Source organism: Canis lupus, chromosome 21, assembly GCF_003254725.2.
Source record: "Canis lupus dingo isolate Sandy chromosome 21, ASM325472v2, whole genome shotgun sequence".
Classification (NCBI taxonomy): domain Eukaryota; kingdom Metazoa; phylum Chordata; class Mammalia; order Carnivora; family Canidae; genus Canis; species Canis lupus.
The window spans coordinates 37,351,230-37,378,377 of NC_064263.1; the positions used below are offsets into that span (position 1 = coordinate 37,351,230).

Below are 27,148 nucleotides of genomic sequence, written 5' to 3' on the forward strand. Positions count from 1 at the left end.
AGCTTTCAAAATGGGTATGGCATGTGATTCAGGACTAAGAGTGTGATCAATGTAAAGTTTTGGGAACTTTTGCAGTCATGCTGAAGAGGTAGCTTAGAAAGCCCCTAGTATTGAAAAGGTCTATTCGTGACCAGATGCCCAGCCAGTTGGCTTAACTATAGGTTGTCAAGCATTCTGGAAATTAAACCTTGTTCCCCTGTTTGAACCTGGATTTGCCTTACCTGGCTATCTCACTTGGCTGGGTGGGGACCAGCCACAGGTCCTTTAAGCTCTCTTTTGAAGGGAGTTAAGCAGCCCACTTTACCAACAAATCTCTCCCAAGTGACTTTAAACTTAAACAGCCTCAAAAAGTTTATATTAGTCTATGTATTTTTCTAAAAGAACAACAACAGGGGTGCCTGGGTGGCTCAGTTGGTTAAGCATCTGACTCTTGACTTGCTCCAGGTCATGATCTCAGGGTTGTGAGATGGAGCCCCACATCCAGCTCTGTGCTCAGCATGGAGTCTTCTTGGGATTCTCTGTCTCCTCTCCCTCTGCCCTTCCCCCAGTTTGTGTGTGTGCATACACGTTCTCTCTCCCCCTCTCTCAAATAAATGTTTAAAATAATTTAAAAATTAAAAAAAAGAACAACAACAAGGAACAGAAATGTTAGCCATAGAATGTTGTAACAAGGTCCTTAAAAATATTAGAAACTTCTTCATTTAAACTAATACATCATCATTGTAGAAAACTTAGGAAATACAAAAAACATAGAAAGGAAATAAAAATCACCCATAATACTATGACCAGACACAACCACTGTTTGAAATATGTCTTGATTTTCTGGTCTGAGGTACTCAGAAAAGAAATCATAGATTGAAAGGAGTGGTGAAGCTTTATTTAGTCATATTAGTGGATGGCTTATATGGTGGCTCTACTCAGACCACAAGAAGTGTGGAGGTTTGGGAAGATGCAGAAGGGTTCAAGAGCACATTTTGATAGACCCAAGGCTTATTGGAAGAAGCTAATATTTTCTGAAAAGCAAACAACTTTGGGAGCATTCTCTGAATCAGAGGAAACAACTCCTTCTGTTCAATGCCTACTTACCATCTGGCAAGTGAGGTTGTGAGTAAACAATGGTGTTTACCTGAGGTGGCTTCTATATCTTGGAAAACAACTTCTTTGTTTCAGTACTGGGTCAAGGGTCTTATTCTTATCCCAGACTGAGACTTTTGCCAGAGGTAACTGGAAAGAGCTCACACTTTGGCTTCAGACAGTGCTAGGTCAGAATGGATCACTCTGAGCTTCATTTCCTCTTCTGTAAGATGGAAATAATTATTCCCATGAAGGATTCAATGATGTGGCATGCTAAGTAGCTGACACATGGAAAATGTTAATTAAGTATTAATGACTTTTGGCTTTTTTGAAATAGTCACCTAGAACCCTCCCAATGATTGTAAATATTTAGGGCTAAAAGTTCCAAAAGTTCTCTATGACTGTCACAAAAGGGGGTTCTCACTGGAAATCAAGTGCACAGGTCTAAGAGAATCACATTGTTTGGAAATCCACCCCCACGCCAACAAAGCTGCATAAGGGAAGCTAAGAAAAATCTGAAGGAAAATCTAAGGAAAATCTGAAGGAAAGTACTAGTACTTATGTGTGTGTTGGAATGGTGTATTTAGTTGTGGGCTGGCCCAGTGTATGTGGTTCCATGGGACTAAGCCTCTTACCTAACATAAGGGAATGACACTATTTGGAGGGACTGTGGCATAGGGAAAGAGCACAGACATTAGAGTCAGGTAGAGCTCCAACCCTGGCTCTGCCACTCTGGGACTTGGACAGGTTATATAACCCATCTATGTCACAGTTGTTTCTTCAAGGATTAGGTTTAATAATACTTATCCATTTTGATGGGAAATGGAAACAGTATATGTAAAGTCCTTGGCCAATATAGTACTCCAAAATGGTAGCTATTGTGATTATAATTAAGGCTGTTAATTACCATCTAGAAAAACAAAGTCCAAAATCAGAAGGAAGTCCAGGGAGTTGTTTAAGAGAGTGAAGGGAGATATTACAGCCCAGACATAGAGCTGGGAATCTCACAACCAAAGGGGGGAGGCAAGTACACAGAGGTCTCCAGCATGAAACTATTATGTATCAGGCTCTATGCTAAGCCCTGGGGAAACAATGAGAAAAAAAAAACAAAAAACCTAAGAGACATGGTGCTTGCCCTCATGTAGTTTATAGATTATTAGAGAAGTAGACATTAATCAAGGAATCAAATAAATGCATGTAAAATTTAAAAACAAAGTGTCTGAGAGAGATGGTTCCTATGAGAAAGGGAGGGAATTACTATAGTGAAAGAAAACAGGGAAGACTTTTCTTTTAAGATTTTTATTTATTTGTTCATGAGAGACACACAGAGAGAGGCAAAGACATAGGCAGAGGGAGAAGCAGGCTTCCTGTGGGGAACCTGATATGGGACTTGAACTCAGGATCTTGGGATCGAGACCTGAGCCAAAGGCAGATGCTCAACCACTGAACCACCCAGGCGTCCTAACAGGGAAGGCTTTTCAATGAAAAAGATGAGTGAGCTGAGATGAAGTTAAGGAAAGAGGGGAAGAAGGAGAGGGGAGAGGGAAGAAGGAAGTAGGGGTGAAAAATGGAGGAAGGGAAAAGATGGGGGGCGGATAAAGGAAATAGGAATTGGTCAGTCTTTGGCAGAAAACACAAGTCCGTTGAAGTCAAGTGTAGAAAACTAGGAGGGAGATGGCACAGTATGAGGCTAAAAAGGTAGGAAGTAAGAGATTCAACTCTGTTAAGGATTAGTCTTGATTCTAGATGCAGTGAGAAGCTATAAATTGTTCTAAAGAGGGAGATATTAGAATTAAATTTGTTATTTTTAAAAGGTCACCTTGGTTTGCCATATAGAGAACATATTTGGAAATCCATCATTCAAAAAAGAATGTACAAAGGCTGGTTAGAATAACTTTATATTAGTTCAGATGTAGCTGATGTAGCTTAGTCTGGGTAGTAGCAGGGATGGTAGTAGGAATTCAAGAGATATTTGGAAGGTGAAATGGACCACACTTGGATATGAAAGGGAGAGGGAAGGAGGAGCCATGGAGGACATCCAGTGTTTCTTACTTGAACAATGGAAGTAGGGCCAGGCTAGAGGCAAAATAGTTAAGTCAGTTGCTGACGAGGTAGATTTGAGGTGGTTTTGATCCAAGAAGAAATGCAGATAGAAGATAGAAGGTCAGAGATACATGTCTGGAGATCAGAGGAGTGACCAATCCTGGAAATATAAACTTGTGAATCATCCACACATAGGTAGTAATTCAACTGGTGAGTTGAATGAGATCACCTGCAGAGACAGAATAAAGTCAGAACTGGAGAGGGTTTAGGACTAGCCTCTAGCAATCTCAGATTCAAAGGCCAGTAGAGGAGGATGAGCAGCCAATGAAAGTGGAAAAAGTAGATAAGTAAGTAGAGCCGGGGAGGAGGACAAAGAGCTATGGCACAAAAGCCACGCAGGGAGACAGTGCTTTAAGAAGAAAGACTACAGAGGATTTACTGGATTAAGCATTGCAGAAGGCACTGGTGGGCTCAGCTAGAGCTGTCGGAGTACCACAGTGTTCCCCAAACTCCTGGGATTGAGCTGAGAATGAGTAGGAGGTAGAGTGAAGACAATAAGCATAGCCAACTCCTTCAAGTAATTTGATCGTGATGGAGAAGAGAGAGAGAACACTGTAACTGGGGAAGGATGAAGGCATAACTGAGGATTGCTTAATTTTTAAATGGGAGGGACTCAAATATGGTTAACAGGCTAATGGGAATGATTCCACTAGAGCCAAAACTGAATGTGGAAGGGAGAAAAGTAATTCTTAGAGTCAGAAAGAAGTGATGGGAACCAAGCAGAAATGTAAGAATAGTAAGGCTCCTCTATTTAATAGCAAGAAGGAGGACAGGGCGGATGCAAATGAGAAAATGAGGGACTCTACATCTCATGACTTCTGGGTTTTTTCAGTAAAGTAAGACACAAGGTAGAACAATAAGAGGAAACATAAAAGTTGGAGGTTTGAGAAGAGTGGAGAAGATTTGAAATCATCATTGTCAAGAATGGGAAAGTAAAATAAATAGGAAGTATTTTACCAGAGTCTAACCTGCTGAGGTTTTATCAGATCTACACAGCAGTGTAGCAGGGCAGGCGCAAGGCTAGGAGTCAGTTAATATAGAAGACAACTGACTTTATCCTGGGGTGAGCAGTTTATGTAAGGTTGGGATTTCATCACATCAGGAAGGTGAAATGACAGAGAGGTAAGGGAGTTTTTAGAGTTTATATACTATATATTTAAAAATAAAGACCTACAAATAGATAACATAATGTTGGTAAAGAAGAGCACGGAAAGGGGACTTGCCCTTCTAGATGTTAAACTATATTATAGTGCCATAGGCAAGGGGTGGGCAGGAGACTAGAATAGAAAGCCCAGAAACAACATGAGCGTTTGGGAACCTGATATATGATTAGATTGAATGTATGCCTCATTTGCCTGGAAAAGCCTCAGGTTTACCTGTTATCCCAGAACAATGATTAATAACAGCTTTTTCATCCTTGTTTGGACAATAAATTGTGTTGTTGTTCTATATATGACAGAGGTAGCATCACCAAAAAAGTGAGGGAAAGATGGATTAAGTAGTATAAAAATAACTCACAGTGTGGACTTCTGGTGTCCCATCCCACATGTAAGAAGCTTGGAAGTCAACACTGCATTCTGATAGCAAGTCAAAAGCTAAGCAAACTGAAACATCAACAGCTCTTAGGTTCATCAGAGGACTGAGTTCACAGGGCAAACCATTGTCCCCAATATCGGGGTGACAGGAGGATACAGAGGATCACAATCTACCAGAGCAGAAATCTCCACATGCTGCATGGGAAAAACTAAACTATAATTGTTAGATTGCTAGAGGTTCAGTGTGGACAATTTCGAGAATTAAAAACTCCAGAGGCACCCAATCACTGGGGTAAGGATGGGGCACAAAACTTCTGTGAATTTTACTTCCAGGGACTCTATCAGATTCTGAAAGTGAATATCAGAGAAAACCTTCTTTGTGCTTCTGGCAAGGGGAGGAAAGGAGAAACCATCTTTGAATACACCAAAGTGTTCTGTTCGTAACAGGGCCTGCCCTCAGGAGAAACTATTTTACCAGAGCCTAACCTGCTGAGATTTTATTAGAGCCTAACCTATTTGGGGGAAGAGAAACTCAATGCCAGGTGCCTCTAGCCTTCCAGGTGGTAGAAGGAAAATGCACAACTCCAGACACTTCAGCCATCCAGTCCCATCTAAGGCAAAAGGGGAGTGGTTGGAAGGGTGGCTGAGAAGCCTAAGTGAGCTTCACAGTCCAGGGGTACAAGTCACCAACCAAAAGACTGAGACCTAATCATAGGACTAAAGAATATTTCCTCTCCCCAACACATTACCACCACATTGCTAAAGGCCTATTTATTTTAATTCCTTCTACCCAGAACATCAGGGATACCTTTCAACAAAAAGTTAAAAGGCATGCAAAAAGGCAAAAAACACAATTTGGAAAAACAGTGAAAGCATAAGAAGAAGATATGGCAGAGATGTCGAAATTATCAGACTGGGAATTTAAATCAACAATGATCAATATGCTAAAGGATCTAATGGATAAAGTAGACAGCATGCAAGAATAGTTGGGCAATGTAAGAAGAGAGATGGAAATCCTAAGGAAGAAGAGAACAAAAAGAAATGCTAGAGAACAAAAGCCTTGTAACAGAAATGAAGAATGTCTTTGATGAACTTATTGGTAGACTGGACACAGCTAAGGAATCTGTAAGCTTGAGGAAATATCAACAGAAACCTTTAAAACTGAAAAGCAAAGAGGGAAAAGACTAGAAAAAAATACAGAAGAGAGAATCCAAGGACTGTGGGACTATAAAAGATGTAATATATGCATAGTGTGAATACCAGGAGAAGAAAAAGAGAAAGGAACAGAAGAAATATTTGAAACAATAGTGACTGAGAATTTCCCCCAAATTGATATCAAACACCAAACCATAGATAAAGGAAGCTCAGGAATGCCAAGGATAAATATACAAAAGACTGTACCTAACCGTATCATCTTTAAGCCAAAGAAAATCAAAGGTAAATGTGAGACAAGAACATATCAAAATCCTATCGGAGAGGGCAGCCTGGGTGGCTCAGTGGTTTAGGCACCGCCTTTGGCCCAGGGTGTGATCTTGGAGATTCGATCGAGTCCCGCATCGGGCTCCCTGCACGTAGCCTGCTTCTCCCTCTGCCTGTGTCTCTGCCAGTCTCTCTCTGTGTGTCTCTCATGAATGAATGAATGAATGAATGAATGAATAAATAAATAAATAAATAAATATCCTACAGGAAAACACAGGCAACACCCTTTTTGAACTTGGCCACAGCAACTTCTTGCAAGATACATCTATGAAGGCAAGGGAAACAAAAGCAAAAATGAATTATTGGGACTTAATCAGGATAAAAAGCTCCTGCACAGCAAAAGAAACCGTCAACAAAACTAAAAGACAACCTACAGAATGGGAGAAGATATTTGTAAATGACATATCAGATAAAGGGCTAGTATCTGAGATCTATAAACAACTTATTAAACTCAACAGCAAAGAAACAATCCAATCATGAAATGGGCAAAAGACATGAACAGAAATTTCACCAAAGAAGACATACACATGGCCAAGAAGCGCATGAGAAAATGCTCCGCATCACTTGTTGTCAGGGAAATACAAATCAAAACTACAATGAGATCCCACCTCACACCAGTGAGAATGGGGAAAATTAACAAGGCAGGAAACAACAAATGTTGGAGAGGATGTGGAGAAAGGGGAACCCCCTTGCACTGTTGGTGAGAATGCAAACCAGAACAGCCACTCTGGAAAACTGTAGAGGTTCCTCAAAGAGTTAAAAATAGATCTGCCCTACAACCCAGCAATTGCACTACTGGGGATTTACCCCAAAGATACAGATGCAGTCAAACGGCAGGACACCTGCACCCCGATGTTTCTAGCAGCAATGTCCACAATAGCCAACTGTGGAAGGAGCCTCGGTGTCCATGGAAAGATGAATGGATAAAGAAGATGTGGTCTATGTATACAATGGAATATTCCTCAGCCATTAGAAATGACAAATACCCACCATTTGCTTCAATGTGGATAGAACTGGAGGGTATTATGCTGAGTGAAGTAAGTCAATCGGAGGAGGACAAACATGGTTTCATCCATTCGGGGAATATAAAAAATAGTAAAAGGGATTAAAGGGGAAAGGAGAGAAAATGAGTGGGAAATATCAGAAAGGGTGACAGACCATGAGAGACTCCTAATGCTGGGAAACGAACAAGGGGTGGTGGAAGGGGAGGTGGGCAGGGGGTTGGGATGACTGGGTGACAGGCACTGAGGGGGGCACTTGATGGGATGAGTACTGGGGGTTATACTATATGTTGGCAAATCAAACTCCAATTAAAAATATATACAAAATAAATAAATATCTTGGGGGTAAAAAGAAAGAAAATCAAAGGTAAAGAAAAAAATCTTGAAAGAAGCTAGAGGTAGGGAAAAAGACCTTACCTATATAGGAACAAAGATAAGAATTATATTCAATTTATCCTCAGAAACCATGCAAACAAGAAGAGAGTAAACTGAAATATTTAATGTATTGAGAGAAACAAAACACTAACTGAGAATTATGTATCCTATAAAATTTTCTTCAAGTGTGAAGGAAAAATAAAGAATTTATCAGACAAGTCAAAACTGAAGGAATTTGTTGCCAGTAGATCTGTCTTGCAAGAAATGTTTTTAAAGTTCTTTATAGAGAAGAAAAATAATATAAGTCAGAAACTTGGATCTTCATAAAGAAAAGAAGAGCATCAAAGAAAAAATAAGTGAAAGAATAATAAAATATTTATTTTTCTTATACTTAATTGATCTAACAGGTAATAGTATGTTCAAAATAATAACAGTAACAATTCATTCAATTATGTATGTTTACATCTATATATACATGCTTATGTATAAGTAAAATAAGTGACAACAACCATGCAAAGGAGAGGAGGAAGGAACTAGGAATATTTGGTTATTATAAGGTAACTGCATGTCTGTAAATCAGTATAGTGTTATTTGAAAATAGGCTTGAGCTGGTTGTAAATGTATACTATGAATTCTAGGACAGCCACTTAAAAAAAAGCAAATAAGAAATGAAGTATAATTTATTTGCTAAGAAAAGACAGAAAATAGAATCATAAAAATGTTCAAAGACAAAAATGATAGAAATGAGAAAGACAAAAATAAAAACAAAAAGGTAAACAAATAGAAAACAAGTATTAATCCAACTACATTAATAATCACCTTAAATATCAATAGTCTAAATATACCAACTAAAAGATTGTCAGAGTGAATCAAAAACAAGACCCTGGTGTGTTGTCTACAAGAAACCCGCTTTAAATATAAAGACACATATAATTAAAAGCAGAATGATAGAGCAAGATACACAGCGCTAACACTGATCATAAGAAAGCAAGAGCAGCTATATTAATATCAAAGCAGACTTCAGAGGAAGGAATGTTACCAAAAATAAGAGGAGTATTACATAGTGATAAGGGGGTCAATACTCTAAGAAGATGTAGTAATCCTCAATGTATTTGCACCTAACAACAGAGCATCAAAGTATGTGAAGTGAAAACTGATAGAACTATAAGGAGAAATAGATGAATCCACTATCATAGTTGGAAAATTCAACACCCCTCTCTTAGAAATGGACAGATCCACCAGTCAGAATCAATAAGGACATAACTCAATAGCACTATCTATAAAATGAATATAACTGACATCTATACATTACTTCATCTAACAATAGCAGGTTATACATTCTTCTCATGCTCACATGAAACATTTACCAAGATATACCACATTCTGGGCTATAAAACATGCCTTAGCCAATTTAAAAGAACAGAAATCATACAGTGTCTGCTCTCAGACTACAATGAAATTAAACTAGAAATCAGTAACAGAAGATAGGTGGAAAATCCCCATAAACCACACATTTTTAACTAACACATGGGTCAAGGAAGAAATTTCAAAAGAATTTAAAAAATATTTTAAACTAAATGAAAATTAAAATATAACTTATCAAAGTTTGCGCAATGCACAAAAGCAATGCTTAAGGGAAAATATAGCATCAAATATGTATCTTAGAAAAGAAAAAGATCTAGATTACTCCTTAGAAAAAGAAAAAATTATATCCAAAGTAAGTAGAGGAAAAGAAGTAATGAAAATGGGATCAGAAATAAGTGAAATTAAAAATCAATAGAGAAAGCCAACAGACTCAAATGATTGGCTCTTCGAAAAGATCAAAAAAATTAGTAAGGCCTAGACACACTAAAAAAAAGAAAGAGAGAGAAAAGACAAAAATCACTGATATCAGAAATGAAAGAAGGAACATTACTGCAGATCCATGGACTCTAGAGGAATAATAAAGGGGAGCAACCCTGGTGGCTTAGCGATTTAGCACCTGCCTTTGGCCCAGCGTGTGATCCTGGAGACTCGGGATCGAGTCCCCCGTCGGGCTCCCTGCATGGAGCTTGCTTCTCCCACTGCCTGTGTCTCTGCCTCTCTCTCTCTCTCTGTGTGTGTGTGTGTGTGTGTGTGTGTCTCATGAGTAAATAAATAAACTCTTAAAAAAAAAAGGAATAATAAAGGGCTATTATGAACAACTGTATGCCCATAGACTTGATAACCTACATGAAACAAACCAATTCCTTGAAAGATAAAATCTGTCAAAACTTACACAAGAAGAAATAGACAACCTGAATAGGCCTATATCTGTTATAAAGAATTGAATCAATAATTAATAATTTCCCAAAACAGCATCAGACCCAGATGGGTTCACTGCTGAATTATACCAAACATTTAATGAAGAAATTATACCAACACTCTACTTTCTAACTCATTTTATGATGCTTGTGTTACCCTAACACCAAAACCTGGCCAAGACTTTGCAAAAAAAAAAAAAAAAAAAAGAAAAAAAAGAAAAGAAAAAAGAAAGAAAGAAAGAAAACTGCAGACTCCTATTTCTCATGAATATAGACTTAAAATTCTTCAACAAAATGTTAGTAAGTCAAATCCAACAACGTATGAAAAAAAATAAAAACCATAACCCAAGTGGTGGAATTTATCGCAGCTAATGCAGGGCTGGTTCAACATTTGAAAATCAGTTAACATAATCCATCAACAGATTAAATAAGAAAAATGTGATCATTATCTATAGATGTGGAAAGAGCATTTGATAAAACCCAGCACCCACATGATAAAAACCCTCAGCAAACTAGGAGTAGAGAGGAATGTCTCAACTTGATAAAGAACATCTGCAAATAAAACCTATACCTAATAATGCAATAAGACAAGAAAAGGAAATAAAAGGTATATAGATTGGGAAGGAAAAAATAAAACTCTCTTCTCAGATGACATGGTTTTCTCTACAAGAGAATCTGAAAGAATCAACAGAAAACTTCCTGAAACTAATAAGCAATTATAACAAAAGATTACTGGTTACTAGGGGTTGGAGGGAGGGAAGGATGAATAGGCAGAGCACCAAGGATTTTTAAGGCAGTGAAACTATTCAGTACAATACTATAAAACTTCTGTGATGAATGCATGCCATTATACATTTGTCAAAACTGATAGAATTAACAGCACCAGGAGTGAACCCTCATGTAAACTCTGGACTTTGTGTGATGATGATGTGTCAGTGTAGGTTCATCAGTTGTAACAAATGTACCACTCTGGTGCTGGATGTTGATAATAGGGAAGGTTGTTCATGTGTAGAGACAGGGAGTCTGTGGGAACTCTGTACCTTCTGCTCAATTTTGCCGTAAACCTGAACTACTCTTAAAAAAGTAAGTTCATTAATTATTTTAAAGTAGCTCACAGTGTGGAAAAAATGGAGTTGGAGTCCTGCTCTCTTATATTAAAAAATAAACTAAATGGATTGAAGACCTAAATGTGAAAGGTAAAGTTATAAAGCTAATGGAAAAAAAAAAACACTAGAAAATATCTTTTGTCATCTGTTTTTTAGGCAAGACCACAAAAGTGCAAGCCATAGGAGAGAAATTGGTGAATTTGACTAGATGAAAATTATTTCTGTTAAACAAAGAGTGCTAAAAATAAGATGAACCTCTAGGTGATAGAAAGATATTTGTAAGTGATTAGGGATTCATATCTAAAAAACTATAAATCAGCAAGAAAAAGATAGGAAAGGAAATAAAAGGTAGGAAAAGGAAATATTGATTGGGAAGGAAAAAAATAAAACTCTTTTCTCAGATGACATGATTTTCTACATAAGAGAATCTGAATCAACAGAAAACTTCCTGAAACTAATAAGCAATTATAACAAAAGATCCATTGGCAAAGATTCTGAGTAGGCAATTCACAGAAGGAAAAACCTGATAAATTTATGAAGAGTTGCCCAAATTTGTATTAAATTAAGATACCACTTTACATCCATCAGATTGGAAACAATTAGAAAGTCCAATTCTCATAAGTGCTGGCGAGGTTATGGGGAAATGAGAACACTTCCGCATGGGTAATAGAGTGAATGGTATAGCCATTCTGCTCAACAATCTGGCAGTACTTAGTGAAATTTTTTTAAAGATTTTATCTATTTATTCATGAGAGACACCAAGAAAGAGAGGCAGAGACATAGGCAGAGGGAAAAGCAGGCTCCACGCAGGAAGCCCAACGTGGGACTTGATCCCGGGACTCTGGGATCACGTGCTGAGCCACCCAGGTGTCCCAGGACTTAGTGAAATTAATATGATTATATTCACAACCAAACAACTCAACAGTTCCACTAAATGGTTTATATTGCTGAGAAACTCTCATGTGGGTTTGCAAGTAGCACAGCATGAAGAGCTTCATTGCAGCAATGTTTGTGGAGGTAAAGATCTGGAAATCAGCTGACTGTGCCTCACTGGGAGAATGGATAAGTAAAATGTGGTCTATGCTTGCTGTGGAATACTAGGCAGCAGTCAGAAGCCATGAATTACATTCACATGTAATAGCTTGGATACAGGTATCCTCACTTTTTTTTTTTTAATTTTTGTTTATTTATGATAGTCACACACAGAGAGAGAGAGAGAGAGAGAGAGGCAGAGACACAGGCAGAGGGAGAAGCAGGCTCCATGCACCGGGAGCCCGATGTGGGATTCGATCCCGGGTCTCCAGGATCACGCCCTGGGCCAAAGGCAGGCGCCAAACTGCTGTGCCACCCAGGGATCCCATATCCTCACTTTTTGAAAGCTCACGTTATGCCACTCTGCGTTTATGGAAGACCTACACTAGTACCTGTTTTCACCAACGAAAAGAAATCCAAAGAGGATTTTCACTTTTATGAAAAAGGCAGTAAGTGAAAATAGCACTCAGTGTTTGTGTCGCAGTGAGCTGTCTAGAGGCAGTGCACACCTGAGCAGCCAGAGTGGCGTGACCAAGCTCCTTCCCCAGAAACTACACTCAGCATCTCAGCATCAAGCCCCATATCGCTTTGAACTGTGTCTGTGAGCATCTGTGTTTTATCTTCATTTACTTTGTGCATCTGTTAGCAGGATGTGTCTTAAGGTATCAGAAAAGCCTGAGGAGGTTATTTTTGGGGTCTGGGAACACTCAAAAATTTTCCATATAAATTAACAGTAATTGCTTCTTCAGCTTTTACCATTTTAGCTTATAAAAGATTTCATAGGTATGCTCTACATTCAGATAGTGGGGAAAACCTGTGTCTTAAAAGCATAAGATTAAGTGAAAGAAACATTAAAAGAAAAAACAATTCTATGTAACTTTAAGTTACATATATATGTGCGTGTGTGTATATACACACACATAATGTATATAATATATACACAATTTTATATATACATATATACATTATAAACTTTATAAACTTATGTTTATACACACACTCAGAAGGGCATATATATGTGGGAGAAGGGTAAAGAATGTAGAGATAAATAAAATATAATACGAGATTGCTTTTGCCTTGTCCAGCGATAAAAACGTATGATGAGCCCAACGCATTTTTGAGTGACTTCATTTTTCTACCTGCTGTCCAAAAGGAATATGAATTTTTAAAAGTAAAATAAATACAATATGGATATTATCATCTTATTAAATTGTATTTGAGGATTAAATGAGTAACACAGATAAAGCACTTAGCTTAGTGCCTAGTACATGCTACGCACTCAGTAAGTATTATTTATTGTTGTTATTAGCACTACTCATGACATAGTTACGGCCGATCAGTTGGAGTTGGCACTTAAGACAGACTGGATTTAGATGATTTCCCCCCAAGAGATCCTTCCAGATCTAACAGTCTGTAATAGTACAAGAGGGATAGGCAAGTTCTGACAGCATACCCGGAAGCAAGCGGAGAAGTGCTGAAAGTCTTGGGGAATAGGAATGGCCACCAGTGGTTTTTTTTTTTTTTTTTTTTTTTCAGTGTCCAAGGAAACCTTGATGGCCAACTTGGGAGAACACTGACACAATGCACAAACTAGCGAAGTAGAGGCTGCCAAGTAAATAGTGCCATGACGCTGGGATAGAATTTATGTACTTCGGTGTACTTCCTCCAAAGGGTTTTTTTTTTCTTTTAGCATTTTGATTTGAAGTTATAAAACCATAGTTGAATTACAAATTTTAGCTATTTAGAAAGTGCTGGCTTTGGATTATTCCCCTCCCCCTCCTCTTCCTCCCTCTCCTCTTTCTCTTCTTTCCCTGAAGTGGGACACAGGTTATGGTAGGGAAATAAGCAAGATCATCACCTAGTGGCCTATTCTCAAAGTGCTGACACAAGATCCTGGTCCCAAAGAGCAGAGAACACGTGCCAAATCCTTGCCCTCATGTTAATTCAACAAGCATTGACTGGGACTCTATGCCAGGCACTATTCTGGTGTCTGGGGATATAGAGCTGCTAACACAAAATGACAGGTTTAAAAATAAAATTAAGGAAGTGTCAACTCGGAAACTTAAGAGCCTTTCCCAAAGTGACATTGCATTTTAATTTATTTATTTTCCACAGATCATAGATGAAGAAGAAACACAGTTTATGAGTAACTGTCCCGTCGCGGTCACTGAAAGCACCCCACGGAGGAGGACACGGATCCAGGTGTTCTGGATAGCGCCACCCGCAGGAACAGGCTGTGTGATTCTCAAGTAAGTAAACAAGGGATCCTTGTAACACTTCACTCTCCTTCCTGGTGGTCTAGCAAAGACTGCATGGTGTGGTTGCAAGAAGAAAAGTGGCTTTATTGGGGCATCAGATGAGTTACATCATCTCTCCACCCTTAGTTATCTTAATTCTGAAATGGAGTCAACGGTCATCACTGATGAAATGCTACAAAAAGAACCATTTACCCAAATCTCCATTTTTATTGAATTCAGTGATTCTCCTGGCCATGCTGTATATTCTAGAGATATTGATTCTAGGGCTGGTTAAGAAAGATTACAAATCAGGTATGGATCATCTTTGACTTCCTCCATCTGGAAATTAACATCACTATCCTTAAATTGCGCTAGGCTGACCTGAGACCCAACTGTAACCTTCTTAGGCTCTGGCCCTGCGTTATGATCTTATTTTCTTCCTCCTGTCATCAAAACTGCCCTCTTATGACCTTCCTAGCTGGTCTCCTGATCCTTCCTTTGTTAAGTTACAATGCATGATAAGAAGTGTTAACTTGGGGCACCTGGGTGGCTCAGTTGGTTAAGTGTCTGACTCTTGGTTTCAGCTTAGGTCATGATCTTGGGGTCATGAGATCAAACCTTGTGTTGGGTTCTGCTCTCAGCACAGAGTCTACTTGAGATTCTCTGCCTCTCCCTTTCCATCTGCCCCTCCCCCTACTTGTGCTCACTTGCACACTCTTTCCCTCTCAAATAAATGATAAAATCTTTTTTTTTTTTTTAAGAGGTGTTAACCAAGTAATATTTTTTCTATGGAAGGTAGCATTATCTCAATCCCACGTCTCCAAGTGGTTTGCCATAGGATGATGTTCAGGGAGATGTAAATAGGTGGGCAGGAAACCAATTTCTAAGTTTGGAAAATGCTGTAGACTGTATCCCCTTCTTGCAGATTCCCCACATATATTAGCAGATTTAGTTTTGCAAAGTCCTACTAAAATGAAAGCTGTTTAACTTGGTTTCACCAGCATTCCCCAACCTTATTTGACTTCTTTTTTCCTGTGACATATATTATTAACATTCACCAGTTTGGGAAATACAAGCCATAACCTATTTTAAATAGATTTAAAGACCGTATAGAGCGATACTGGGAATTTTAGGATTTAAGACAGGCAAACTGTCATAGGTAGATGGACAAGGCTCCAATCCCAGCATCCAAGCAGCCATTTTCCCATGGAGGTAAGGCATTGGGACCTTTCCAAGCATCTTCCTCTTATGTGAGTCCCCTAGGGCCTGATTTCTATATTTGGTTCATTTGTTTGCACCCCCAGCAGGTGGACATTTCAACAATCTTAGAACTGTAGTTAACTCCAGCCCACCTCTGAGGAGGGGCTAGTAAGGCGGCATTCCAAAGAGGTAGTCCAGTCCCTGGACTCAGCTGTGTCTGGCTTATAGAAAAATAGCCCACAGAAGTCTCTGGAAGCCTCTGTCCATTATTCAGGCCCAGCCCTGTCTTTGTCTGGCCTCCCTTTCCTGCCACTGTCTATATATCACTTGTTTCTTAGTTTGATGCAAGCTGAGCCTGCTTACTTGATTCCTTGAGTAGTTTATCTCCTGGCATCAATCTGTACTAGTGAATCTTGTTCAAAAAATGGATAAAGAAGATGTGGTTTATGTATACAATGGAATATTACTCAGCCATTAGAAATGACAAATACCCACCATTTGCTTCAACGTGGATGGAACTAGAGGGTATTATGCTGAGTGAAATGAGTCAATTGGAGAAGGACAAACATTATATGGTCTCATTCATTTGGGGAATATAAAAAATAGTGAAAGGGAATAAAGGGGAAAGGAGAAAAAATAAGTGGGAAATATCAGAAAGGGAGACAGAACATGAAAGACTCCTAACTCTGGGAAATGAACTAGAGGTGGTGGAAGGGGAGGTGGGCAGGGGGGTGGGGGTGACTGGGTGACGGACACTGAGGTGGGCACTTGATGGGATGAGCACTGGGTGTTATTCTATATGCTGGCAAATTGAACACCAATAAAAAATAAATTTATTTTTAAAAAAAGGATTAGCAGTAGAACTTTAAAAAATTGAAACCTTATATATAAACTCCAGCATATAACATGAATCTAGCTGAAATATGGGAGAAGGCCTGTGGAAATAAAGGCCGCTGAAACAAGAACAAACCAGGGCTATTAATCGAGTGCTTGCTATATAGCAAGGGAGTCAGCTGCCATCGCTAGCATTTGGCAGGGACTCCAAGACAAGCAGAGAAGTGGGAAAGCTTTTTCGGGAAGAAAGGGCAGACTATAGGTATGTTCTGATTAGAAGGTAGTATTAGTGTGGGGAAGCTGGAAGGAGGCTAACTAAAAGTGGAACATCTTATATAATTGATTTGGCTTTCTCTTATTGGTCCTGAGCTGGAAATAGAGGAGGCAGTGGGAGCAAAAATTAGAGGAGCTAGTGGTTATTGACAAGTCCTAAATGCTCCAGACTGACATTACAGGGGTTGTAGTTTGGGTTCCCAGGCCAGTTGCTGCAGAGTTTGGGGGTCAGAGCTCTATCATTGTGGCCATATGTGGCCTGCCTGTTGTCCATTGGTGTTTTCTGTGTCTCAGCCTAGGGACTAGGTTCCCAGGTAGCTTTCTGGTACCCACACTCTTGACCCTGGCTGTCCGGTCACTCCGCAGAGCCTGGAGCTCTAAAGAAGAAAGTTGGAAAACCTTAGATTTATGTGATGAGTCTCCCTGCTCTGAAAATCCTTATCCTTCTGGCTCGGATCTCTGGTTTTCTTTGACTTATTGTTCTCACAAACCAGAAATGTTTGATCTTCCTGGCAGAAGCCAGAAAGGCATCTCTTGTTTACCCGTTAACAATGAACATATGTGAACATATGTTTATCCATTAACAGTGAACAAGTGTGGCTTGTTCACTCACTGGTTCTTTCAACAAATGTAACTGAGCTTCTATTTGCACAGGCATCCAGGATATATAGACAACTGACATAAGTTCTTGGCCCTCAAGATTCTCATGGGCCAAGTGGAGAGAGAAAAGTCAACCAATACTATCTCAGTAACCAGTAACTCAGCAGCACATCTAGCAGGTTTTATCAGATTTAATCTTCATAACAAACTACCCCCATTTTGCAGAGGAGGTCCTAGGGAAATTAGGCAAGTTTCTTGAGTCACATGTCCATTTAACTCCAAAGCCCCATGTTCTTCCTTTCTTTTTTGTTGTTTTTTTTTTTTTTTTTTTTTTTTTTTTTTTTGAGAAGGTATCTGGAGGAGCAAACCAAAGATATCCAGCACACATAGGAAATCGAAATCTATGTCTATTTCTCAAAATGGCTAGTTAGTTGTCCCACATCCATTTATTGAATAGTTTGTCTTTTCCCCAATTGTTTGAAATGCTACTTCATCAAATATAAAATCTTTACACAGGTCCGTTCTGCTCTGCTGTCTTTTTATCTATTCCTGCACAAAACCCACACCATTTTATAGCATAATTTTATTTTATGTTTTGATAGCAAGTCCTCGCTCGTTAATCTTCTAGTTCAAAATGTTCACAGCCATTCAGGCAGATTCATAGTTCCACACGAATCATAGAATAAGTTTGTTGTAGTTCAATAAAACTTATATTGGAATTTTGAATAGACTTGCATCGAATTAATAGTTTAGTGTGGGAAATGTCAGCATCCCTACAATATGCTTCCCCAGTAAGAAATATGGAATATGCCCTATTTATTCAGATCTTTATATCCTTCGGTAAAGTACTGTGATATTTCTTCATTGAGATTGCACATTCTTATGTGGCTTTTTCCTCATAGATATTTTATAGTTTTAGTGCTTTTGTGAATGGGCTCCCTTTTTTTCCCTATTATACTTTCTAATCATCGATTGCTTTTGCTTAGGAAAGCCACTGATTCTCGTACTCTGAGTTTGAATCTGGACATTGTTCAACTCTCTTGATAGTACTAATGGCTTGTCCTTTCATTCTTTTGGGAAATTATGAATAAGTATACCTTGTGTTTCCTTTTCATATTTAGTTTACTGTCACCTCAAGATGACTATTAAATGGGGTTCATGCTTGTTTCTGATTTTAATGGGGATTCTATGATATTTTACTTTTTAAAAAATTTTTTTTGATATTTTACTTTTTAAGTGTAATATGAAGTACAGGTTTCAAATTGGTGCTTTAATCAAGTTGAGAAGGACTTTTTTTTTTTTCCTAAAGAGTGAGGGTAAGAGAGTGGTGTGGGGGAGAAGGAGAGAATCTTAAGCAGGCTCCATGACCAGTATGGGGCCAGACACAAGACCCTATCCCACAGCCCTGAGATCATGACCTGAGCCAAAATCAAGAATTTGAGCCACCCACGCACCCCGAGAAGGACTCTTTATCTAGCTAAGAAAGTTTCCTTTTTCTTGTGTAGAAGACAGCATTTGGGAAACTGGACAACCAGGATTCCATGTGTACCTGACATGTACCCAGAGTTTACCAGCATGGGAAAGACTTAGGGTATTAAACAACGATCCTGATTCCCAAGATATTTTCAGTGTGGTTGTGGTAGAAATAAAAATATATATGCAAAGGTTAGCAAGCCCAAGACAAGTATGAACTGGGGACAAATTAAACGTGGCTAGTCAGAAAGGAGAAGAGTGAGGAATGGAATAATGGAATCACCAAAGTTTCTCGGAAAGTTGGTTTACATCTTGAAGGCTATAGTAGGGTTTGGATAAATGGACAGAAGAATGAGGTTATTCTGGGTGAAGGGGAGGACTTAGTGCAACTGAAGTGAGGTTTGGAGGTTAAGAAAAAGCATGGCAGCCTCAGGAGACAGACTCCATGAATTAGAAGGCCTTTGAGGGCCAAAATCCATTGCTAAGTCATGGAGGCCTTCCAGTGTCAAGATAAAGAGATTGATTTTGATTCAGGAGGACCAAGGGAGCCATTAGTGGTTATTAAACAGTGGACTGACATGCTGGGAAGAAAGTTCATTAAAAAGTTAGTAAGGACACTTAAATCTGGCAGCAAAGCTCAGGGCAGATGAAAGAGGAGATGCCGACTTTTTTGCAGAACACTCGCTTGCAAAAAGGAGCATTTGTGTCGTGGTGTTTGGTTAATATTCCTAGTAGACTAAGCTGCAGAGTCTGCTAAATGTCTGTAGATGACAGCTCTGAAGCCTGCTTGGTTAGTCGTGTTCCTTTGCCCAGGAGGGCAGGAAGGGAAGCACATAGCAATTACGACTTTCCTTTTGGCACAAACCTGACACCATTTCCATTTTCCATTTGGATGCAAAGATTTGAACAGTTCTAAATTACAGGCTTTCCAGGCAGACCTCCTTATAGCCTTCTCCCTACAGTTGAATGACCCAGCACTTAAAGTTGCCCTGGCATGCTGAAAAATGCTGCAAACATCATAGCAAAGTAGCAACTGATTGAAAGAAAAAGCCCCTGTGAATAGAATGAATGTGTACAGATCCCACCAGAGGGAAATCTCGTCTCCTTAAATCTGACAAAAATGTTGTCCCCTGAAGTGATCTTCTCTTTTCATACATTTATTACCTTTAGCATATACATTTATTACTGGATTTCTGACATGCATTTATAACCTTCTGGAAGGGTCTGAGATATGGGTCCTCCTGCTTCTGAAGAGATAGTCATTCGGTGACCTCTTTGGGAGTTCAACCATATGAAACTGTGGTTGGGTACAGGATACAGGTAAAGCAGGGAAGCCTGGGTGGCTCAGCGGTTTAGCGCCGCCTTCAGCCCAGGGCCTGATCCTGGAGACCTGGGATCGAGTCCCACATCAGGCTCCCTGCATGGAGCCTGCTTCTCCCTCTGCCTGTGTTTCCGCCTTTCTCTCTCTCTCTGTGTTTCTCATGAATAAATAAATAAAATCTTAAAAAAAAAAAAAAAAAAGGATACAGGCAAAGCACTAACAGCCATGAGCCAAGCCCTATTCTAGGCGTATTAGAAATATTGATGTCATTGTCATAGCCATTCCCTGACGGAGATACTACAGGGGACACTGAGGCACAGGATAGAGTAAGTAACTTGCCCAAGGTCGTGGGCTATGTGACAGAGCTGAGATTTAAACAGAAGAGCTCGGCTCCAGGGTCTGTGATCTGTTCTCTACCATCGCAGATGGGTGCCACTAGGTCAGATTCAACTCTGACTTCTCTCTCCCCTGACACCATTAGTTGCCAGATCTAGTCTCTTCTGGCTACCACTTGCTTTGTATTCATTGCATCATTCACAGACACTGCTTGCCACGGTATTACAAGAACCAGCTACTTGCCCACCCTGGTTCCTTACCCTCTGCTCCTTCCTCTGGGATAAGACTTGCTATCCTCTTACACAGCTGAGTCACACCACTTACCCAACAAAGCTGAACAGGGCTTTCCATCTCCTTCAAGATAAAGTCAGGAATTTTAATCAGAGCATTTAAGTCTCCCCATGTCCTTTCCCAGAGTCTCTGATCCGCCTCTTCTTGCCCTGAATGCCTCCACAAACCCTGTGCTCCAGCCATTCCTGTCTGCTCATTGTCTTGGTGACATTTATTGAGCGCCTCCTGTGTGTAGGCACTGAGGACTCAGAGGCTGTCTTTGAGGATGTCACAGTCTAGGAGAGAAACACGCATGAAACCAATCAGGTTCGCGATCTTTCATCTGCAATTTGAAAATCCAGAAAGCTCTAAAATCCAAAAGATTTTTTTTTTAACTCATTTAGGGCCTGAACCTGCTCTGAACTGACTTAAAGTTGTTTATAGTCTTTTAGTGTAAATATTAGTGTGCTGGATGCTGCCCCAGACCCTAATAGGAATACTACAAAATATATGGGATTTACACTATATTGACTAAATATTGACTTTTGAAGTCCAAAAATATTCTGAATTCTGAAATATACTTGGCCTGGGGGGTATCAGATAAGGGAGCTTTGCCCTGTTGATTACAATCCACAGTGGGAAGTTTGGTAATGAAGAGTATCACTCCAAGAGGACAAAGGAGGTGGCCCTGTGACAGGACTGGGTTATACATAAATGTTAAAAAGAAGCAACACATTTCTTGCCAAACTTCGTAACCTATTCCTAGCTGCAGCTGCTACAAGATCTGAGAACTTACGCAGTGTCGCCCATTGCCAAAAAGTAAAGTTAGCATGGTGTCCAAGGCCCTTCACGACTTGTTCTTTCCAGTCCCATGTCTAGGTCTGAGACTGAGCCCCATGGAGAGGATCAATTTTATCCCTCTTCCTGGCCCTAGTGCAGGACTTGGCAAATCACAGCTGGGAGGCCAAATCCAGCTCACTGCCTGATTTTGTGAATAAAAATTTTTGGAATACAGCCACCTCCATTCATGTATGTATTGTTGAGGGCTGCTTTCATGCTATATTAACAGAATTGAGAAGCTGCAACAGTAAAATATTTTTTCTCTGGCACTTTACAGAAAGTGTGTACTGACCCCTGTTCTCACACATACCCCAGTGCTACAAACTTAGTAACTGCTGACTCCTATTCCAGGTCCGCAGAAAAGCCCAGCTGAGACAAAGGGTTGTCTTCAAGTGGTTTATTTGGAAAGTGACCTCAAGGCGGGGGGTTGGCGGTAAGGAAGGCATGGTTCAAAGTGTTAACTTGGCCATCACTGTAGGCAACTGGTGTTTGATCCCCACCAGGACCTTTTGAAAAACCTTATGACACAGGTCTCAGAACAGTGTACCTAAGTATAGAGGGGAAGCCATTATCCATTGGCTTTCATCCTCCATTGATCAGGGTTGGCCTCACAAGCATTAACTCCCTGTGTACTTCCGAGTTACACACATTTGAGCATTCATCAGATTCTGAACCCATACTGTGGATCAGCGAAGTCTGGGGATAGGAAGCAAGAGAGCACCATGCAGATGAAGTGTGCGTCATGCAATCACAGTAGGGTAGAGCTGGTCACTGCTGTCCTAGTGGTTGAGGTCAGAGTTGGCTTGGGAGGATATGTAGAGCCAGGGGTATAGAGGTGCCTGATGCATCAGTAATGTGCCTGACCATGTCAGTGGCTCATGTGCCTCAACAAACACTGTGCTAGTTATACCACATGCCTTATCTCACTTAATTCCCATAAAAGCCTCTAGAGTCTTCTCTATTTTCTCTGTAGGGTGTTCCCTACAGAGAAAATAGAGATGATAGTTGATGAGAAAACCAAGGTTTAGAGAGTTTCTATTCAGGGTAATAAAGCAGCAAGGTGATGAAGCTGGGTCTTAAACCCATATCCACCTGACGCCAAAGCCTTTGTTACTAACTAAACACCACTGAAGTACCATGACTGAGCTTGACCGACCTCCACCTCCTCTTCGCCTTCTGCCTCAGTTGGTTGGGGACTCTCTGTTGGGGGTGTGTGTGGTAGGGGGTGGAATGATGTTATTTCCTAAAGGAGGAAACGAATTGCCATTTGTAAAATGGAAACAATCCCTGCACCTGGCAAGAGAAGGGCTTATTGGTGGGAAGAGAGGATGGGTATTGAGGAGGAATTCGGGAACATTCATTATACTTTGTAACTTCATAGACCTCACCAAACCTTTTTATCTCAGAAGGAAGTAACAGAGGAAGCCCAATGAGATGCCTGTGTATGATTTAGAGGAAGCTGGGAGTGTTAGGAGGATCTGGGATGCAGCTTCCCCCATGATTTTTCTGTCATTAGGTATTGAGAAGAACCACAGCATCTTGGTTCTAAGACCAGGTGGCTCTCCCACGTGGCTGGCCAGGACGTCAGCAGTGCCAACCAAGGGAGGAAGCAAGGAGAGGACAAAAAAAGGAGCTGGGAAACCCTGAGCCTGTTGAAGTGGCTGGTTCTGGGACAGCGCTCAGCTGCCCATGGCTAAAAGGGCAACATGTGCTTGGTTTAGGAAGATTTAGATGCCCCGAGACCTACCATCTAATTGGTGGAATCCAGATGCCAGGAGCTCCTGCAGGGCCAGCAGTGGCACGGTTCCAGGAGAGCAGGCCAATGGCAGCAGTTTCATTCAGCAGCTGGAGTCCCAGGTGCAGGATCCAGCCCCCAGGAGGAGACACAGGCAAGCATTAAATAGGAAGTGCAGGCTGCAAGGGAGCTCCCGCACGGCAGTAGCCCAAAGCTCAGATGGAACACGGAAGCCCTGCTCTTAGCCCACGCCAGCGTGGTGAGGGCCGGGGCGACAGCACACAGCCCGCCCAATGGGCACCAGGGCCAGGGCCGCGCAGCAAGACTGCTTCCAGTCCTCCCCGCCGGTGGAGCAGGAGCTGCCAATACGTTCCCTGCGCTGGTCACGGTGGGATCAACACATGATGTTTTGACCTCGTGGACATTTTTTAAAAGTTAAGGTAAAATTCACGTAATGTGAAATGGCCCATTTTAAAGGCATCAGTCCAGTCGCGTTTAGTACATTCAGTGTTGTGCCAGCACCACCTCTGTCTAGTCCCGAAACATTTCCATTGCTCCAGAGTAAAACCCCTCACCCATTAAACATTTTCTCCCCTCTCTCCTGCCCACAGCCCTGGCGACCACCAATCTGCATTCTGTCTCTGTGGATTTGCCTACTGATCTTTCAGATAAATGGAATCCTATGCTAAGTGGCCTTTCGCATCTGGCTTTTTTCATTAAGCATAGTGTTTCTGAGGTTGATCCACACTGTAGCAAGTATTGGTACTCATTCCTTTATACATCTGAGTAATATTCCATTTATTTATTGTTTATCCCTGTGGCATTTTTGATATGAAATAAAGGGTAAAACTAGGAACGTTTGGGCAACAGTGCAAAAGTACCTGATGGTATCACACCTGCATATATTGAATCTCTAAATTTTTTTAACCAAGAAGTACACACAATCGATGTGTTGCCCCATCCCAGAGAAGGACAGTGATGACTCAAGGACAAAGAGAAGGATCAAGAATTGGTTCCATGTCTACTTGGTCTTTCAGGGTCATGCAGTAAGTGTGAAACAGGTTAGCGTCTTTTACCCTGTCACCAAAATGGCTTGATTAGATCATTTGCACCCAGCATGGGAACGCAGCATAACAAAGTCATATATACCTGGGCATTCGTGACTGCGGCTGGAAGGGGGGCTGAAGCCCTCCAGAGATGCAGATGATGCTGAATGATAAAGCAAGAGTCTTTTTTTTTTTTTTTAAGATTTTATTTATTTATTCATGAGAGACACACAGAGAGAGAGGCAGAGACACACAGGCAGAGAGAGAAGCTCCATACAAGGATCCTGATGTGGGACTCGATCCCGGGACTCCGGGATCACGCCCTGAGCCAAAGGCAGATGCTGAACCACTGAGCCACCCAGGCGCCCCAAGCAAGAGTCTTCAATGCCGTAGGAGACGTTCCTCCACAGAGGCCCACAGCTCCATCCGCATTCGCTTTCAACTACTAATCAGAGACTTGTCCCCAGTGTGTTAGCCTCCCTGCAAGCCTACTTGCCACAGACAACCCTCAACATAAAGCCAGTGAAGAAATGAGATTACATAAGAAGAAAGACTGTCCCCCACTCCTTCCGTGACTGATTATTACAGGCCCATTTCAGCTCCATTTTTCTTTGGGCATCTCCCTAAGATTTCACATTGAACAGCCCCTGGAAGTGAGGGAAATAGGAGAAAAAGCTCCATTATATCTTAGTTTTATGCTATTCATAAATGAAAATCTTGTTAATTTAGAGTTTGACAGCTGTGGTGCATTTGTAAGTCCAGGGCAGCTGTCATCAGCACTCCAGCTTATTTTTCAAACAGATGTTTAATTTGACTTTAGTGCTATTGCCAATTTTTTAGGAGAAAAAGAGAGGAAAGCAGAAACAGAAATAATCATTATATTCGTCGTTTGGTTTCCTTTCAAAACCTAAATCGGCATGATGAACGATGACCTCAGACTCGCTCTAATTGCAGTTTTCGATGCAGGAGTGGTTAGCTATCATCTCCTACGTGGTCCAAGGTCCTTTCTTTTCTTTCTTTCCCCTGAGGTCAGAGGCTGTTTTGTGATAATTACACTCAGACTCTGAACAAAGTCCCAGCTACCCAGAAAAGCCTTCAAGAGTGCAGAAAAAATTGGGGAGTGGTGAGCGATGGGTGACTGGGCCCCAACCCCAGATGAAGACCGCAGGGCCGAGTCTTGTCTTGTGGCCATGGAATCAGGAAACCAGCAAGAGCAAACAGCCCTGGGAATGGCAGCCAGGGTCTCCCACTCACTCTCTTCTATCTACCATGCTTATGTGGCTCAGGCAGCTGGGCTCGTGCATGCTCACAGTGTGCAAGTCGGTCTCAATGTATAAAATTAAACACATCTGTGGCTCCACGTAGGAATCTGATGAGTCAGAACGTACTTGAACAGGCCCCGCTGTTCCAGTCCACGTTGCTTGGAGGAATCTTCCTTCACACCAGCTGTGTTGCTAGGTAAACCTACTTCCCGGATCTCATTTCTCTACCTTTGCTTTTGCGTGTTTGGCTTTCAGTGGCTCTTACCTTGTACCCAACGTGTGTTCACGCCATGGCCCTCAGTACCTCTTTGACGATGCCCCCATAGTGGGGACCCTATACGCAATAACTTACTGCATATCTCCGTACTCGTTTCTTTGTATGCTGAGATGGAAGACACCTTGCCTCCTTCCTCAGTCAACAACTGTGACATGAGCTATGCTAAAGAAGAACCCACCCCAAGTTAAAATTTGGCAGATGTCCTGGATCCCAGCTCTCAAGTTGTGGTTTGAAAGAAGAATGATCCACAGCCTCATCCATCTAGTGCTAAAAATAACAGGACACTCTAAACAGAATCAAGGTGTGGGCTCCCAGGGCCAGTCTCACTCCTCCAAATGGAAGGGGGGCACATTTTTTTTTTTTAAATAGAACGTATTATTTGAAGAGTATTAATCAGGAACTAACTCTTCCTTAACTACAGAGACACCAGGCTTCTTCCAGGGTGAACACCCAAGATTTATGGGATCTTTAGGGAATTAGTACATGTATCAGAAACCCCTGGCTGCTGCTTACCACCCCAGCCATCTACCTAGGGCTAGACTGTGGGTCCATTCCTCAGGCAATTTCTCCCCAGCTCTGCTTCATACTTGAAGCCCCATCACTTAATACTCCATATCACACCTAAGGCCAAGCAACAGTGATGAATAAGACTGTCGCTGAAAGCTTGGGAATGCCAGGAGGGAAGTGTAGCACAGAGAAACTATAACTGGCTTCTAGATTTTGACTGCTCCTAGGGCCCAGAAGCACAAGCTCATCCTTGGCAGGGGCGGGGGAGGTGGCTTCCCTGCTCCTCATGCTTGGGGAGCATCAGACTCTCCCCCTACCCTCAGTTGCCAGTTTACTCCCCCCGCTCCCCCGAAAGGAATGCCCTTGCACAAATCCCAGATGCCCCAAATTCCAGACCCATCTCTTCTCTGGACTAGTTTGTTCAGCATTACAGATGCGAAGGTGGAGCCACAGGTCAGGTGACCTGAAATTGAATTCTGGCTCCACCACTTAGCTAATGACATTAGGCAAGTCATTTTAAACTCCCAGTGCCTCAGAGAGCTCCCCTGTAAAATGCAGATAATAATAGTACCTGCCTTGTAGGATTGATGTGAGGATGAAAGTGTTTAGGACAGCATCGGTATAGAATAAGCTCTATAAATGGCTACACGGCTCTTGGTGTTGTTTTTGTAATTATTGCTTTACGTTTGCCATAAAATGAAGAACTCACATACATGTTTCTAAAACAAAGGTAGTAGTTCATCCCTGGAGGTGAATTCCGGTTTCTAGCATTTAGGACAAAAGCTGAACGTTCTGACACCTGGGTGAAAGCTTTAAGCACTATTACATTTCAGTCTTGCCATGTCTTTTGCTTGTTTGCTCCTTGCCAGTTCCCACACAGAACATGAAGTGGTGTTAAGAACAACATAAAACAAAACAGTCATGTTAAATTTCAAAACCTCAAGACCAGG

At 41.0% G+C, this 27,148-nt stretch overlaps 1 protein-coding gene across 1 annotated transcript in view; it reads left to right on the forward strand.

Annotated features, from left to right (window-relative positions):
* SPON1 (spondin 1) overlaps nucleotides 1–27,148 on the forward strand; it is a 251,331-nt gene that overhangs the window by 58,460 nt on the left and 165,723 nt on the right. The window contains 1 exon segment of the mRNA XM_025459563.3: nucleotides 14,103–14,236. Within this exon segment, the coding sequence (XP_025315348.1) occupies nucleotides 14,103–14,236 (134 nt within the window).